Source organism: Panulirus ornatus, chromosome 30, assembly GCF_036320965.1.
Source record: "Panulirus ornatus isolate Po-2019 chromosome 30, ASM3632096v1, whole genome shotgun sequence".
Classification (NCBI taxonomy): Eukaryota; Metazoa; Arthropoda; class Malacostraca; order Decapoda; family Palinuridae; genus Panulirus; species Panulirus ornatus.
In genome coordinates, this window is record NC_092253.1 from 2791737 (window position 1) to 2809620 (window position 17884).

The window sequence follows — 17884 nt, forward strand, 5'->3', positions numbered from 1 at the left end:
ATGCAGTCATGCAGTTTTGAGTTTATGGCTTACAAGAAGCTAACACAGGAATCAAAGAAGTACCCAAATACCAGAAAATGAAAGGAATTAAACTTTTCACAGCTGAATGAACCTGGTAAGAACATGAACTAGAAATGAATGTCCAAGATCAGAGTATGGGATAGAGTTATAAAGTGTCTTGTAAGCATTTAATGAGGGTAATATGATGGTGCAAAAGGTGAGTCGGATCACAGTGAGGAAGTACAGAAGAAACAGTTTATTGGAACATATCAAGGAGCCAGGGTAATTGGAGACAGTCTTTAGAAAATGTGAATGGCATACTGGCCTTGTTATGTGGTCAAGATAAGGAGCATTACCATTTAATGAATTCAAGAAGAGCTAACTTCCAGATTGCATTCAGTCAGAGATACAGTAAATTACATAGATCTAATACTACCAGTATAGGACAAAAGAAGTGATAGAAAGCATTCAGGTTGAAGTAAAAATCCAGATTCATATAAGATGCATGGCTTTAACTATATCTTTCTTCTTAACAATTTCCACTCACATATTCCTCAAACTTATAACCTTCTCCCAGAATGACAAATGCTCCTGATAAAATACTGACAAAATTTTGTAAATCCACGGCTGTGAAACTTGTTTTCATAACCTTTCCCAATATTCCATTATTGAATTATAAAAAAAAATTCATCCATGTTTTATCCCAAATTTAAGCTTAAATTTTTCATAAACTTCTCTTATTCTTCATCAACCAAAATCCTAAAGTGCCTTAAATGGCCTACCCTATACCAGAAACCTTAATGAGGGAATGTCTTGTATGGGGTAACAATGCATAAAAAAATAAAAGATAATTTAGTTAAATTTTATTTTATAAATTTGACATGAAATTTTGCCCTTATCATTAGCACACATCTGTACAAAATTAAGGAAAAAGTTCTGGTCTTCCAATAGACAGTCACTGTTGAGAAAATAAAAATCAGTGCAAGCAAACTTTGAATTTATGTACATCATAATATCATGAAGGACATGTGACATGAATTCTATCACTAAAAGTCTGCAAACATTTAGAAAATGAACACCAGCTCAAATCTGATGACAGGAGTGTGTGTAGGATATTTTTTAGTGAAAAATAATATTTTCAATGAGACACTGTTGAAGGTGCCATGTGATTTACTGTAAGCAGAAAGAGAAAAAAGCCAAATTAATATAATCAGATACTGAAACATTTTAAAATGTTTGTATCCCTAAAATTTGTTGATTAACCATTTAATAGTGACTTAATATTGCCTTTTTAATGAAGTATTCTTCAAAGCTACAGCCACACAGCATCTACAATACCTGCATTAACTGTTGTAGGTCAATGTCTCACCCTTGTTAATGACCTCTTCCCCAGGAAGCTCGTCAGTTTATAGCATTACCACAGATACACTCGGATGTTATTCCCTGAATATTATTAAAATGTTTAACAATCTTCTTTACATATGTCATAATAAATATGTACACATACACAACTCTGTGGGGGTAGAAGCATAGACATGAAAATCATAGTAACAGACTAGATTATTTTAAAGCATCCATGTTACATAAGTATACCAGTTTAACTTGAAACAACCACTGATTATATACTGCATGGTACTTTAGCACTGAATACATATACCTATACTGGATTGTGTATGTAGTGTTATATATTTTAACAATATAAAAAATACAGTTTTCATATATATATCTTTTTTTATGTAGAGCCATTAAAGTAATATGATTCTGGATTTTGCTGAATATTTCATAGAATTACAATGCTGCATCAGGAGTTGCAACATTTTATAGAAAATAACTACAACTAAGATACCTGCATATCCAAACTGAGGCCACAGACAGTATGCAGTCACATGAGTTGACACATAGGCATAGTACAGTATTAGACACTTGATATTGTAATTAGACAAAAAATTAACACTGTGACTGCAACTGAATGTTTAGACTGTAACCAGAATTTAAGAGAATTCTGTGTGTATTAATATATACAAGATCTAATCTAAAAAATGTAAGTTTCGAATATGATTTAAATATATGTGTATCTGATTGAATATTATATTTTGTTACTCTTAAAAAGTTATTAATATAGTTAAACCACATACAGAATGCTTCCAAATTCTAGTTTTGGGCCCATATTCTCTCTTCATAATGTAGTGTTTCGGAGTCAAAACATTTTAAAGGTACCTTTTAGGATAGAGATTTGCCAACTATTTTAAAAGCTATATAAGAAAAATCATTTTAAGTGCTATGCCAGTGAAAACTAGAACATGGGCCAATGTGCCACAACATCAAATATATTTTAGTTATACAGTAATTTTAATATTAGACCATACAGCAAGCTCATACTGTACCATTCACTCAATATTATTTGATGATTGTGGCACACATCTATAAGGCACTTCAATTATCATTTCACTGTTTTCTTTAGCATCTTTCAAAAATTTATGGAGCACAAAAATATCCTAGAAAAATCTATCATTCACTGCTTGTGAAATCAATTATAAAAATAATGCTAGGTATATTCCCAAAGACAATATACAGGGAACCTGACACAGCTGAGCAAGGTTGTGACAAAATATACAAAGGGACAAAATCAGGTCTCTCCTTAGTGAACATAAATATAACATTATGTGAAAAGACTGTTTAATAATGGATTCAAATTCTGTTGAACTCAAATACATTTCATCTTCAATTAGCCAAAAAAGACCTGATATTGTTTTCTGCTGTGGAGGGTCAGTCCTTCCTGGTCCAAGAACACCAAAGAAATCTTAGTTTTAAAGGGAGAAATTTTTTTGCAAGGCTGTATTCTACAGAAGGGTGTGTGGAGAGACTCCCTGGGAAATAATAATGAGAAGTTGGACCTTTTTGGAAGACTATCAGCTTGTCTCAGACTGCTGGGTAGAAGGAAGCTCACAGGCACAGCCGGTGAAGGGCTTGAGATGAACAGCAGATGTATATAGGAACAGCAAGTGACAAGTTCAGGATCACACGTGTAGAAGACTGTTACACCAGAACACTATTTACACACACCTTTGGCACAAGGTGCATCACAGTGATGACTTACACAAATTTTTAAATTATGTGACTGTCAAGGGCATTCATTCTTGTAAATCACAGTACCCTTATAAGCACTTTCGTGACCTGAGGTCATAATCCACATCATTTGTGTATTCAGTGACAAGTTACTTCAAAGATTCTAGGTAAAAGTCAACACAGTGGTTGGATAAACAGCCTGTCACCAATCAACATAAGAGTTCCACACAAGCACCTGTAGGTGATGCCACATCTCCGGCTGGCCATAACATTATCTGAGGATGATTACCATGGTAAAAGTAATCACTCGAAATATCGAGAATCGTTATCACGTCGGTCGATCGATGAATTGGAGGAGCCAGGCTGAGACGTCCCTCCTTCTGGTGCAAACAGGAACTCGGGGATTATTTGAGAACAGCAGGCATCCCTTCAGCAGACCTCTTCTACTTGGCTTCTCATCAGTGATGAGACTTCCTTTCTAAGGATTCCTTTAGAAGAATAACCTCAAACTGTGTAACAAGCACGTCACATAGGATACCTTCCCAGTAGCGTAGCACAACATGGCACTAATCGTACATTATTCCTTTAATCTTCAGTTATGTACAGTTTCCCCGAAACTGTAATTTTGCAGACATGGAAACCAAGGATCAGTTTTTTAATATAATACTGCCAGCTGTAGTTAATATAACGAAAAAAAATTTCTACTAGCATCTGCGATTATATAATTATGACATGAAAAAATACATTGATAGTGTGTGTTAGAAAACACCAGATACAGGTAACTGAATCAGATAGTCCCTCAGTGCAGTTACATTTTGGATGAAAAGATCAATATGTTCACATTTATCATGCAGTCACAGATGTTTAAGGTACTGTGAGCTTCTATTTTTAAACTTTGCCAAAATTATTATGTTGTTGTTTTGTTCGATAGGCATACATTTAAAAAAAATCAACCAGGATTACATAGCTTCTTAACAATGGCAAACTAGCATGACTAGGATGAGTGCCAAATTTTGGCAATACTGTACAGTATAAAGATAGACCAGCCTTATACCACCTCAAAACTGGGAGATTGGTAAAGACATTGGAATAATTGCAGTCTCACACTGCCACATTTTGGTACTGAAAAAATTTAAAGGCATGCTTCCTTATTACCTGGTATGACAACATGTATCAATGTGAAGTATACAGCCGGCATTTTGGCACCAGACTGGGGTATTTTATCGATCTGGAACCTACAAGTTTAAAAACTTATTTGCTGCCAGAGCCTGGGTAATAATACATGACTGCAGGTGCTGGGAGTTGCCATCTTGCAGCATGCATTTCAATCAACTGAAGGAGGGTTTTCCGAACAGCTGGAACTCTCACAGTGGTGAGGAATGCATCACGTGCAGCACTCATCACCCTTGCCATTTGGTGTGGCAGCTCTACTTCAATGTCCTTCCCCAACCCCGTCAATACAAAGAAGAGACATTCAGTCTGTGGATGAAAGAAAATGGTTATGCAACAAAAGAATACCAAATCAAAAGCATTTAGTTATACCAACCTAAATATGTGATGCCACTTTACACATTTTGTAGTTGGATGGACAATTTACTTAGCAATTAATATTATAGATAAATTTTGGTCATATGTGATATTCTCATTAGCCAGCTGTAATCCTTAACTTTTGTTTTTATCAAAAGAAACACTAATAGTGAAAGGAAAATATACCAATCTACCAAACAATTTACACAGTGCTATATTAAATTTTTCCAAAAGAATAAGATATTAAAGCATACTAGTACAGAAGTACCTCGGCAAGACTGTTTACTGAATTTTCCTTGAGGCAAACTTGGCAGCATTGAGCAAGAAGGGTGAGAAGCAGTAAACCTGGTGGTGTCTCACTGTTCCTCATGCGTTTTGTCATCAGCTGGACGTGGCGTCGCTTGAGCTGTACAGTAGCAGTTATAAATACACGTTTTTATCATAGTCTTTCATTTTATCATCAGATTTTACTGAAACAAATGGGATGTATTTGATGAAATAATTAAATGTACCTCTTCCATCTCCCAATATACCATAATTTTCTATGCATAAAGTGTCCCATGCAGGATTTTAAAACTATGAGACATCTCTTTACATTGTACCTTGCTCTTTCCTCTCTAGCATATATCCATCCATCTTGTGATCAGTTTTCACCAACACCTTTCACAGATAACTCTCACATATATTCCTTTTATCAGTTTTTCCATTTCCACACCATACTAAATAAATCACTTGTTTTATTTACTGTTAGAGATTCATGGAAAAGTTATCCATTCTTAACTCCTCACACTGAATGCCACAACCCTGTCTGGATATTTTTTTTTACTGCTTGTGTATGTTTTTTCTAAAAGTACCCATCTTTAAGTCCTGCATTCCACAAACATACATTAGAGTAAAATGTATTGTTTTCCTCTATACCTCTCCACACACTTTTTTAAGTAATTCTTTATATGCACCAGTAATATGCCTTATTTTGAACTCCATTTTTTGTACCATATCCTTCTCTTCTTTATCCCCTATCAAAAAGAATATAGTTCAAGACTTAACTGAATCATTCTATATTTCATCCAACTCAAAAACTGAATTAAGCATTACAAGTAAGAAAGACAGTGGCACTACTGGTTAATTTTGGGCAATATTCTTTTTTTTTTTTTTTTAACTGCATACACCTGTCTTCGCTTAACCACATTGTACTTTGTCCATCTGTCCTATGTTGGTCTCTAATTATGCCATACCCACAAAACGTCAGCATAAACCACTGACGAAGGAAGGATAGCAAAATACTTACCAGAAGTTGATAGCTTCATCAACCCTATGATAAGGATAATTGTACAGTATATTATTACTGTACCAGGGTTGTTTTTATACCTGCTCTGAGGCACCATCAGAGGTTGAAAGCAAAAGTTACTGGCAAGCCACAACTTAAGAGCTTCAAATTGTTCACAATGAAACCTACAGAGACTCATCACAATCTATGAAGGTACAACTACACTTCAGAACTAAACATGTGCTGTTTAACAGATAATTTTGAATTGGAATTCAGATATGGAAGATGTCTGAATTACATCTGGATGATTTTTTTAGAGCTGAGAGGCAACATAAATGAGACTTGTTCGTTGTTTCCAGTGGTGAAGAGAAGGAGCCAGTGGTTAGATCCCAATCAGAAGTGAGTTTGAGATTGTCATACCATGGTCAACATTGGTACTCTGTATTTATTTTTCTTTGGAATTGTTCCTATAAATTTTACATGGTAAATTAGTTAGTCCTAAATAGTAAATTAGTCTTACAATTACTTTAGCATAATTCATTCAGAACAAAGAATACACATGATGTGCTTCTGAATCTATTTTCTCTTTTGGTCTTATAGATATTGTCACTAATTTGTAATATGAATGGCAGAAATAGAGTGGAGAAAAATAAATCAATAAATTTAAACTGTAACTAATCACATTTTGCATATCAAAGTGAATGATGCATGCAAAATAAGAGCGAAAGAGAAGAGAGGTGTTAAGACATATTTCATGAAAATAATTCCTTTCTGTAGGTTTCAGTACATTTATGTGCTGAGAACACTTGAAATCAGTGTTCATGAAATATCTATAGGAAAAAATTTTGCATGTTGTTTATAAGTAAAAAATGAAGCAATAGACTTCTATTTTCACTGTTGTAACAGATATCATGTTTGTTTCCCTATCTCTTCTCTTAATTCCTACCTGTGTATACATCTCATTAAGGAACGTCATGTATGCAATCCATCGTGGGTGGGCAGGGACAAAACCTGGGTAGGGTGCTGGTGGGTTGTTACGTAGAAGACGGTCCCTTTCCTGGAAGTACTCCTGGCATGTGTTTAGAAGTGACTCCAGGAATGTTTCGTTCTTTTCCTTCTGCAGAATGTATCGGTACATTAAACACGGAGGCTAAGTATTTTAGATTCATTGTGGAGTAGAAATGGATGAGAAAAAAAAGGATAGATAATTTCTAAAGTTCTTGCATTTAACGAAATCAGAAATAACAGAAAATGCTAGCCAAAACTCCTACAGTTATATATGGAATGAGAAACATTAGCATCTAAAATCAGAGTGAATACACAAATATTAAAGTTATGGTTGAAGATTTCACAAGAAAGATACTGAATAGCACTAACAATAGCACTGAGACAACATATGTTAGCATTCCATAAGCCTTAAAGAGGTAATAAACAGACATATGAATGACTGACACGAGAATCCTGACAGTACTTTGATGTCCAAGAATTATTGGATGACTTTAAAAAGTAAAGAAACATAAATACATCAGGCAGTGGACCATTTTCCTAAACTTAAATCTTTCCCACTTGCATCATTTGTGACACAGGCCTCTTGTCATACTATTTCCTCTCTTGAGAGGACTAGGCCACAGTTGCTTGGCACTGCCAAAAAATACCCTCCCACTCTGATATATTTAAAATTCTACATCTGACCAGTTTTCTTAATTTATTATCACAAACAAACCCATATTAACAGATGTCTGAGTTTCAAAGGGAATGTATGCATCATGATTGCAAAATGTATGATGTAATTTTTTTTCTTCTGAAGCTGAATATTTAAGATTGTTTAAGACCACATTATTACTGGAACGAGAGCTTCCATAGCATATAATTCTGAGCCTAAGTATATTCTTTCCGCTAAAACTAAATCACACTGGCTTTAGTCATTTAACTATAAACATATGAAATAAAGTAAAAGATTTCATTTAAGTTCAAACTTTTTGTATCTATCTATCTATTAACAAACATTCTAAGTAATCTTGCCTCAATGATGGCAATGCAGAGTCTGGCTGCAGGCTCTGCATGACGAGAGGCCTCTACCACTCGAGTAAATACGTGACGCACGACTTCCATCAACTGTCGAGCACTGACACTATTTGGGTCTGCCAAGGCAAGAAATACATTATTGGCCTTTTACTGCATGTCCTGGGATTTATTTGAGAAGGAACAAGGGTTTCATTGACCATTTTAGGTTATTCTGTCATGGAATGGAGATAGTCTCCAGCTGTGTACTTGGATCAACAATACTCTTTCAGAATCACATGAATTATGTCCCCTGAAAGTGTATCAGCAGACTGATTTTGGCTTTCATACTGTGGCTCAACCACTATAAATTTTTAGGTTCTTAAGTGCTGAAAATATCAAAGACCTGACCTAGGTGGTTACAAAATTTATTTTTTTTTACTATAAATATAAATTTTTCAATAGGATATTTATATTATTATAAACATCAATCATTCATTTCCTTACATGGAAAGTTATGCATTAGACAAATACTCAAAGTGGTATGTCAGACATCATTCTGACATAACATAGTATCCCAGATTCACTGTACAAAATCTTGATGTTCAAAAACCAACTGATTTTTTCAATAACAAGACATTTTATGATTAAAAATCTATTTCCTGTCAAAGACTTTCAACACTTTGCATATGTTCATGAACTTTATCCATATTAAGATTATTGTTTTGTCATTCTATAAGGACTGTTAGTGATATACTCCTGTTTGTGACTTGGCTCTGGTCCTCCAAAGGTCTATGGGGCTTAGCTCTGGAGAGGGAACTCTAGTTTTAGTGCATTATACATGACAGCTTATAGAGATGATAATGGCAACTGAGGCTGTTCTTCGTTTGTTTCTTGGGCTACCTTGCAAAGCAGGAAAAGGCAAAGAAGTATGAAATATATATATTTTTGTTAAAGTTTTGGAGTGCACAAATACTTCCATAAAATATGGCCTTAAGTTATATATATATATATATATATATATATATATATATATATATATATATATATATATATATATATATACTCTTTGTCCTTAGGGGTTACTCTTTGAATTGAGAAAACCTGAAAATTGTTACAATAGATTTTCTTACCATTCATGGCTTTTGTTATAGAGTTTTGGACATCAGGTGAGAAGGGCCCCAAGTCCGGCATTGTGGTAGTTGGAGTGGAGGCCTCAAGCAGCTGGGAGGCTCGTAGGTCTGCTGATCCCAATGACTTGGATCTCTTGATACCTGGCTGGTTAAGGATTCCAATTGCCAGGGAAGGAGGGCGGGAGATTGGTACAGACTGTGGAAGATGGATTTTGTGCCTATGAATAGAACTGGACACCGATGCAAAATTCTTATCTACATCAGTGTCTCTCTATGAGCCAACACATTTCAAAAGTAATTAACCATATAATTTTACAAGCCCATTTTTGACATAGTGTTCCTGAATATTTCTGAATCTTTACCTGTTCTGTATTTGTCATCTTATCTCTCTAGGTTAGGTGAAACCCACTGCAGGACATTCTGTAACAATGATGCATAATCCAGCTTCATGCTACATCTGTGTATTTGCAAAATACAATCCAGCTCTCTCAGTTGTAATGTTAGCCCATGCACCTTGTGGTACAGTATCTTTAGGTAATAAGGTAATAAAGCATAAGCCCAAACACAAGCATCTTTTATGCTAGATGTCATGACATGAAAATTTTTTAGAAGTGATTTATGTGCTTTATGTGAGGGGCTGAAAATTTGTGAGAACATGCTTACATCTGATACGAAAATATTAGTTAGGGGACAATATATATATTCAGGAGTGCATAGGCATGGATAATAATTTGGATAAGCTATAAGAATGGGTGGATATATGACTCATGACCATGTAAGATCACGATGGGGAATTGATGTAACAGACTACTTTATGCCTACTTTTTAGGAGGAACCAGGTTAGAAGTAAATTATGCAAAAATTATCTGGGAAAGGATATGACAACAGAGAAGCACTTATAGCAACAATGGAAGAAAAGCCAATATGATGGTAGCCTTCCAGTATACAGACAAAGATATATTTAAAAAAAATTTTATGGCATGCATTAAAAATTAACTGAAATATGCTGCAAAATGGCCTTCTCATCTGAGGCACAAAAAGATGATAATGACAAGAGTGAAATGCTCAAAATGGTCAGAAGAATTAGATGTTTTTTTCAAGTAAGACTAAAAGCATACGAACTACTTAAGACAACTGGAAGCAAGACAAATTCTATTATCTCTTGGTTATGTAGACAAGGGATAGTTCTCTGGAATGAGCAAAAGTCTCAGAAGTAAGGGTCACAATTTGATACAAAAAAAAATTGAAAAAGAATGTTCAGACATTTTCTCTGAAGTTACTTAGTCTAAAAGCAAAGCATGTGAATTTTTTAAATGCTGAAAAGCATGTCAATGCATACATGAAAGTAAGATTGAGAGATGGAACACCACAAGTATATTCTACATTCCTTTAAATATATACATGATATTCTGTTGTGATGATGTTAAAGGTGGTGTGAATGATAATGTTAATTATTTATCATGAAGAAACTGTAAAGCATAAAATGTTTCTTAGTATCTGCTATTGTATTTTCAAGCTACCCACATTTAATCCCAGCACTCCTACTTTCTCTGGGTTGTTCTGAAAACTGTTCAGGTGTCTTACCTTCAGTTCTGGGTCATTCTCCTTATCATCACTAAAGTGTACCCTGGGTGGGGAACCACTTGGGGGTCGTACATCACCGTTGGCGGTCTGTCGGAGATTACTACCAGACTTGGAGTGCTGCAGACCACCTGGTCGACCCTACCATCCAAACACCACATTACTACATCAAGCCATAGCCTACAGTATTTCTACGCCACACAATTCTGTACATTCCTATATATCTACCCCAAGATAATACGATAGTCTAGATTTTAATCTGCATGCGGCAGGACTATTTCTCAAAGAAAAATACTTGGAATAGGTTCTAAGAGGTAAAAAAGAAAAAAAAATCCACAATGAACACTCAAAATTTGACTGAGGTGAGTACTGTTGATTTCACATATTAGATTCAGACATATTAATAGAAGACTGAACAACGACTGCCTTTCACTCCTCAGTAGAAAAGTTCAAGATAACCCCAATAAAAATTACCCCGCAAGGTAATTAGAGCCGTTGCCAATTACAACATGGAACCCATAACTTTTCTAGCATTGCAAAAAAATCTTACCTACACCTTTACCCTGGTTAGAACCCATAACTTTCCCTGTCATTGACAATCTTCCATACGCCTTTAGCCTATTTAGTGGGACTATCCCTAGCAGAGAATAGCGGATAGAAATCACCTTAGTACTGCACGCCAGATAGGATCATCGACAATACAGTACATTCAAGACCATTCTAAGCACAGCTTCTGGAGCGATCAGAGGCATAATTACCTGGACCATCGGACCATCCACAGCCCAGCGACTCTGCAGTACAGTACTCTGGACTATGCTTGCCACGGCTCCTAGTATATCATAACAGTCAGGACTAACCCCACAAAGCACAGAAGCAAATCCCATACTATCAGCTACAACTTATTCTAAATGGCACAGAAATTCATTTTATCCATCACATCAGCCAGAACTATCCTCAGCACAGCAATATGGACCATACCCAGTCCATCACAGTACCATGGACTATCCTTAGAAATCAATCAGTATGTCTGTGTTCAAACAATTCATGGCGTAAGGCTTTTATTCTACAGTAACTTTCACACAAACATCCGCAATTCCGTTGAAAGATTCTTAAATCACCTGATTCACAATCAAAGCATATTATGCTGAAAAATTTTATAATGGAAAAATGTGTTTGAGACAGACCTCACGACTGCAAAACCCCTCTCCGTAGAAATTGGTAACTGAACAATGTGAACAGGCACACAATAAGCCTTCACTCTTCTGAAACTACAGTACACTAAGTTCGTACGCTATCTATCCAACATATATTACTTAAAAGAGTTTGGTGGGACACCACCTGCTCCAACACAAGTAAAATAGGCGCGGCACCATACTTCATCGCCTGGATACTCACCTGAAGAGGCACGCTACTAGAGGACTTTGAGTGCTGGAGGGGAGGCCTGGTGCTCACAGACACGAACTCGCGGGCGTTCACGTTGAGCCCGGACCTGTTTTCGGGAAAGCCGCCGTTCTGTGCCAGTTTGCCGTTGACAACAGCATCACTGTTCGCGTTGTCGAAGATGCCGGGTCCTCGAAGTGCTGCAGAGGAAACTGCAATGTCACATATTAGCGCTCTTAACATTCCTGCCCATCAGAGGTGATGTATGAGCATTTCATGAAACAAGGAGTTTGACTCGGTTCCCTCTCAACATTTACGCAAACTTAATATTGCATAAAGTATAATGACAATCCATAATATGCGACCATGTACAGCATATGTCAGTAAAGTAGATTGGCCTCTTGTGTGCGCAAGAAGTGCAGGTACTCACTTGGCGGCCGGTAAAGCTCCATGGCGGGCTTGCTGCGGCTGGTGGCGGGCATGGCACTGCGGCGCCGCGACTGTTCACGGGCCTGGGGAAGATAAGTCATTACTTTGCAAATCCACTAAATAATAACGCGTTCAATAAAAGAAAAGGACCTGCGGAAGAGCCGGTAGTAGTACCTCTCATAATACACCCTTTTAATTACCGCTCATCGACACCGGCTATCAATGTAAGTCCATTTTAATAAGCTAGCTACAACATGCAAACGATCACAGCGCATGCAACAAGTAAATGTTCACGAGCTGTAAGAGGTATGAGAGATTATTAAAATTACGAGCTCTAACTTTTTTTCTTTTTAACTAGAGACACCAATATTGGCGTGCGAACAGCATTCCTCCCTCCACAATCATAAATATCGCTTAATATCATGTTCACTGAAAAGACTGCTGAGTGCATATTCACAACACCTTAGATAACCATAAGATTTAGTTTACCCTCGACTTAGTGATTTTTTGTACACAGCAGTTAAACGATTTTAGTTCACCCTGGACAAGCTCTTCACTACACGCTCGATGAATTTAATTTCATCATACTCTTGACAAAAATCCTCGTATTCTATACACCCACAACCACTCTAGTGTTTGACCAAAGATCAGAGTTAGGGGTGGAAATAAACTAAATATGAAAAAAAAAAAAAAATCCTTACAAGAATAAAGACAAATACGGAAAACTTTACGGCAAATGAAATTGTCAACTAAGTTATACGAGTCTAACTAGTTGATAAAGAGATGTTACTTCATGCTAAATATTAAGTTGGATTTATGGTTACCAACTGCTGAGTAGTAAAACACCATAAATACGTTAAACTTATACATCTACAAAAATTATTATTACAAGCTGTCAAAGGCTTCATTTTACCACCACCTTTGTGAGATAACACAGTGGCAACTTTTCATTCACAATAAAGGTAAACTTTTAACATGTACAATTTTACGTGTAAATATTCAAGATAGCACAAGAATGTTTTGATGTAAGAAAGAGTAACATTTATTGAAAGACTACTTCCGTGCAGTTTACCTATCCATGGCATATATATATATATATATATATATATATATATATATATATATATATATATATATATATATATATATATATATATAAAGGATGAAAATCTTACGAGAAACAAAAGAAATGTCGCCGAGAGACGTCTTGATATGTTGGCCGACTCCTCTAAAGCGAAGGTACTTCCGAAAACCATAAACATGAAAATTAACCAGTGAAAATGGCCCACTCGGGACTCCGTGTGCTCGAAACCTTACAAATACGTAGTGCAGTATTTATTAATGAGCTTAGGACTAATATAGGAGCGGCTTTGCGGCATCACTTTGACCGTTGATGCGTGTTTCTCGTACAATCATTTCCTCTCATTCTCTAATTCAACCCCATCCTGTCGCCTACTGCCCAGGGTGTCGTGGATTCACTTGGCCGCATCGTTCTCCGCAGAAGACCCGTCAAGTCGCCACACTTCCAGAGCTTCACATTCCATTACCTCCCTCCCTCCTGCCCGCCCGCAAGCATAGCTCGGGATGATTATCTTGCCTCCTACACACGTAGACGACTTCTTGCCCATCCCCACCTTCGCTACCGTGGACCACAGCTCATCACAGACGCTGTTCAGCAGCTCACCGCAGACTCTACTGCCGCAGCTCAACACGGGCTGAGGCAGGGAAAGCCTGGCCTGGAGGCAAGGTACAACCACAATTTCACTTTCTTCAGGGTTTCTCCACTCAGCGGTGGTGGACGCGCGCGCGCAATCAGGAAAGCTTAGTTATAGGGAAAGGTTAGTGGCCTCAAATTTGCCCATCAGAAAAGAGAGTGAGGGGTTACGTGATTATAACGTAAAGTTTTTTAAAACAATGTTCAACAGATGGGGAGGCCTCACGAATTTAAAACTCCTCCCCCGTACAATATGTAATTACATACAAACACGCTTACCCACCCACCAGCTCATGCTTCCTCTCACACTAACCTAATCACTTAATCCACCAGTCACACTGGCCGTTGACCTTTCGACTCGGTTACTCACACACTCCAATATTAGAACATCAGTCCACTGCTCAGTAATTCACATCTTACACATTTACGTGCCTTTCTTAGATTTTTGCTGTACCATCCTGTTTCCATCTATGTGGATTGGGATCTTAGGTTACTGTGACAACAGATAGCTATGTTGTAGACCACCAGGTCCTCATTGTCTGACTTTTCCATGTATTGTCCTCCAGCAGATAACCTCGACTTCAGACCATCACTTCATCGTTTTCCGACTTTCTTATGCATCTAATAACTGGAACTGACTCAAAATGCAGATTTCTTCATGTAACATGCATCCGCCCAGCGTGCACGTAGTGCTGTCTGGTTGTACTCTCCTCGCAACTTTCCACTCAACTAATCACACAAGTTCACGACCACTTTCTCCCAAGTTTTTTTTACTTCAGTTATCACACAAGTAACACCACTTAATTGAAGGTCTCTTTACTTATCGGTCTAATGATTCACTTACGTCATTCCGTTCTAATAATCATATTAATTCCTAATATTACAGCAAAAACTTTCTTCCCTACGTGTTTTAGTACACTTACAGCTTTTTTCACTCAATAAGCTAACTAAACCAGAACATTTCGGCAGCGTCCTCTTCTGATGATGGCCACTAACGACGAATGGCAAACACAATGTACTTGTCACGCTGTTATGATAGGTTAGTGCAGGTTAAGTTGTGGCCCGGCAACAGGAAATGCAACGGTGAACCTTATGGACCCATGAGCACGACGCTACGACCCTTGGGTGTAATGACCTGACCTTTTACATGTCTCTTCAGGTTCAGGTCATTAGTCACGACATATTTCTAAAATGTGAATCTTGATGAATGGTAGTATGATAACTGTAAAGAGAAAACTTTTCGTTTTTGGTACGTTATAGAGAGGGAATTGTACACTCAGGGCACCATCCTTCGAATCTTCTCCACAATCATACAACTCAATTTTTTGTATGCTGTCCACATTAACTTTTTTACATTGTCATTGCGTACAAATATGTTGTCACACACACACACACACACACACACACACACACAATATATATATATATATATATATATATATATATATATATATATATATATATATATATATATATGAGGATTTGTTCCATCATTGTGATATAAAAAAAAGAAAGGAAAAACGTTCAGTTCGAACTCTCACCAGTAAAACCACACGGTAATGAAACTTTCACCAAAATATCTGGAGTACTCTACAATATTCCAGACACATTGAAAGATAAGATATTATATTCATCTATTTAACCCCCAACTCCCCAGTTTACGAAAATCAAGGATTTGGGGAGGGGCCCCTGTTTTCCCATGACCACCTTGACCCCCCACTCCCTTAATGGTGGTGGTTGGAGGAAGGGTGGCTAAACACCTCTCATGCCTTCCTCTCGTACTCCTAAGTTCGGGGTTCCCGCTTCCTCGCCCAGTCCAAAGTCCTCACGACACACCAGGCCTTACCCCCTTCCCGTAACTTGAATCCCTATTGCATTTTCCGTGTAGAAACTCACCATATGACCTCAACTTTTGACCCTGCTCTCGCAAAGCCAACACAAATCTTTAGAATCCAAGAGACCACTAAATCAGCTTAACCCGCTCACATATGTTCGCTTTCTTTTATCAATATTTGTGTCAGTATTTCAGCATTTGTGTACAACATTAACATTCTAGCTCTTACGAGTTGTCCTGCAAACTACAAAGAAGACTTACAATATCCTCCGTGACTAGAGCAACGTGTGAGAAGCTGCCGAGAACCAATTCAATAAGGTTAGAAAACTAAACCGACTGCATGGCTTCATCTGTGCGCTGCCCACGGAAATACTACAATTTCTCCCTTTTCACTCTTCTCGACTGGTAGCTAGGAATCCTCGTCAACTTGATCATTCTTACTTATGAACAAGCTAAATTTTACAGAATTCATGAAAAACACCTCACTCACAACTGATACTCGTCTTTCACTCGAGTATCTAAAAGCTAATGTCGTGTTGTGGGTCATTCAACTTTTCATAAGCTGTTAAATTATTTATCATGGATACCAATCAACTTTGTACTTAATGTAAGCTGACCTTATGCCACTTTTCACTTTGTCACAGTCAAGTTATATACACCAGTAACATTACTTGAGTTACCGCACTCCTACACACAGTAACATCATTTTCTATCATAATATATTTCCAAACATATTAATCGTCACTATTATCGACTTTATGATAAATGATACACATTGATAATTACTGCCACTAGAAGAGGAAGCCAAGATATTCGCCAGTGAGCTGAACGTGTGGACGCGCCAGCACTATCTCGCTGAGTGGCTGTAGCACCGCCTTCCACCGGCCGCCCCCGCTACCAGCAACCACCACCGGCCGCTCTTGCTCCTGGCAGCTTACTGGTCTAGCATTGATTGTGCTGTACCCATGGCGCCACCTGTAGCTCCATCCCAAATTCATCACTCCTATCTCCCATGTTCAGCATACCTGAATCAATTACGACTGATGTAACGTAAGCTAACGTTTAACGTAGCGAAGGATGGAACATCGCTACACTTGGTACTTTCATTTTAAGTAAACACCACGTACTATTGCACAGCTTTCACTCTGCTTCTGCAACGGTCCGATTCATTATGGTATATCTAATTAAAATCCCACCCTTTTGACCCACAGTTCCTCAGCCTTACCAGTTACCGCACAGTTTTATAAAGAGACTTTTGCAAGGAATTGGTTTCGATGCCACACCCAACACGGCATTTCCAGCTTTCACGTACACATGTCCGATAGTAATGTGTGTGTGTGTGTGTGCGCTGTTTAGGACGGTGTCCTCATGCATGGTGAACCGACTCGAGTGTGGATATTTGATTGACGATGAGTGGCTGCCTCTCTCTCTCTCTCTCTCTCTCTCTCTCTCTCTCTCTCTCTCTCTCTCTCTCTCTCTCTCTGTTTGCTTTAATATTCTTCCTGGTATTTGTTTATATATCCCTCACTCCTATCTTTTTCCTTCGCCTCGCCCTCTTCTTTTTCCTTCCCAGAGTACCCTTTCTTTCCTTCTCTCTCTTCGTACTCAAGTTCCCCCCTGTCTCTCACGGTGTACAAGATTTACCAGTTCCTCTGCATGACTCACGCCCCGCATGACCGACCATTGCGGTGTGAGAACCTCCGCTCACACAGACCGCCGCCATCCGCCATGATGGAAAGTGATCCCCCAGACTCATACACCAATATATTGAGCTATACCCGGTGAAGGCAAGGGGGAGGATAATCGTATGCAAACATGCAAAAACACTCACTGACTCATTGTGTAAATTAGTTGAGTCATGACAGGAGAGACGTGAAGGTATACAACCGCCAGGAAAATCAACCCTAGAGAGACTTTTAAACATTCAGTGTACGGTTTTTGTTGGCGAGTCA

The 17884-nt window shown here is 37.7% G+C and overlaps 1 protein-coding gene across 17 annotated transcripts in view; it reads right to left on the minus strand.

Moving 5' to 3' along the window:
* Window positions 1-848: 848 nt before the first annotated feature.
* The window catches only part of LOC139758319 (uncharacterized), a 91962-nt gene continuing 74926 nt past the window's right edge, over window positions 849-17884 (minus strand). For 7 of the 17 annotated variants that reach the window (XM_071679562.1, XM_071679557.1, XM_071679561.1 and 4 more), the window contains 8 exons: window positions 12386-12467; window positions 11971-12155; window positions 10579-10716; window positions 8995-9190; window positions 7883-8001; window positions 6807-6977; window positions 4862-4999; window positions 849-4545 (listed from right to left, as the gene is read on the minus strand). In XM_071679562.1, the coding sequence (XP_071535663.1) occupies window positions 4318-4545; window positions 4862-4999; window positions 6807-6977; window positions 7883-8001; window positions 8995-9190; window positions 10579-10716; window positions 11971-12155; window positions 12386-12467 (1257 nt within the window). In that variant the 3' untranslated portion in view covers window positions 849-4317. Of the gene's footprint in view, window positions 4546-4861; window positions 5000-6806; window positions 6978-7882; window positions 8002-8994; window positions 9191-10578; window positions 10717-11970; window positions 12168-12385; window positions 12468-16718; window positions 16875-17884 lie in introns of those variants that run through there. The other 10 variants (XM_071679553.1, XM_071679558.1, XM_071679552.1 and 7 more) reach the window with 4 other exon arrangements.